The 435-nt window shown below is 52.0% G+C and overlaps 1 protein-coding gene across 1 annotated transcript in view; it reads left to right on the forward strand.

Moving 5' to 3' along the window:
- Nucleotides 1-435, forward strand: part of PALD1 (phosphatase domain containing paladin 1) — a 38888-nt gene that overhangs the window by 6194 nt on the left and 32259 nt on the right. The window contains exon 10 of the mRNA XM_035896680.1: nucleotides 191-286. Within this exon, the coding sequence (XP_035752573.1) occupies nucleotides 191-286 (96 nt within the window). The remainder of the gene's footprint in view (nucleotides 1-190; nucleotides 287-435) is intronic.

Raw genomic sequence — 435 nt, forward strand, 5'->3', positions numbered from 1 at the left:
CCCCTCTTACCCCCCAAAAAACCCCCTTACTGCATAAAAAAAATAGGCCTGTTTGCTCCTTGCTGGTCTCCCTTCCAAGCCGGCCGCGCACAAGCGTGCACAGGGCTTTCTCCCCAGCCTCCCAGTCTGCGCGGGGCTGTGGGACTGGTCTGCATTGGGCATCGCCCATCCCACCCGCCTTTGCTTTCAGGGGAGCAGCACCAAAGAGTATTTCCTCCAGAGGACTTTGCAGAGCCTCGAACGCTATTTCTACTTGATTGCTTTCAACTACTACCTTCATGAGCAGGTAAAAAACCAACCCACCAACCCAAAAAACCTCCTCCTTTGCTCTTTTTTTTTTTTTTTTTTTTCTTCACCATGTAGTGGGAGGGAAGGGGTCTCCGCCTCTGAGGTTTCCCAAGTAAATGCAGGCTTTTTTGGTGGGGTCGTGGGTTG

Source organism: Egretta garzetta, unplaced genomic scaffold (genome assembly GCF_000687185.1).
Source record: "Egretta garzetta isolate BGI_Z169 unplaced genomic scaffold, ASM68718v1 scaffold536, whole genome shotgun sequence".
Lineage (NCBI taxonomy): Eukaryota > Metazoa > Chordata > Aves > Pelecaniformes > Ardeidae > Egretta > Egretta garzetta.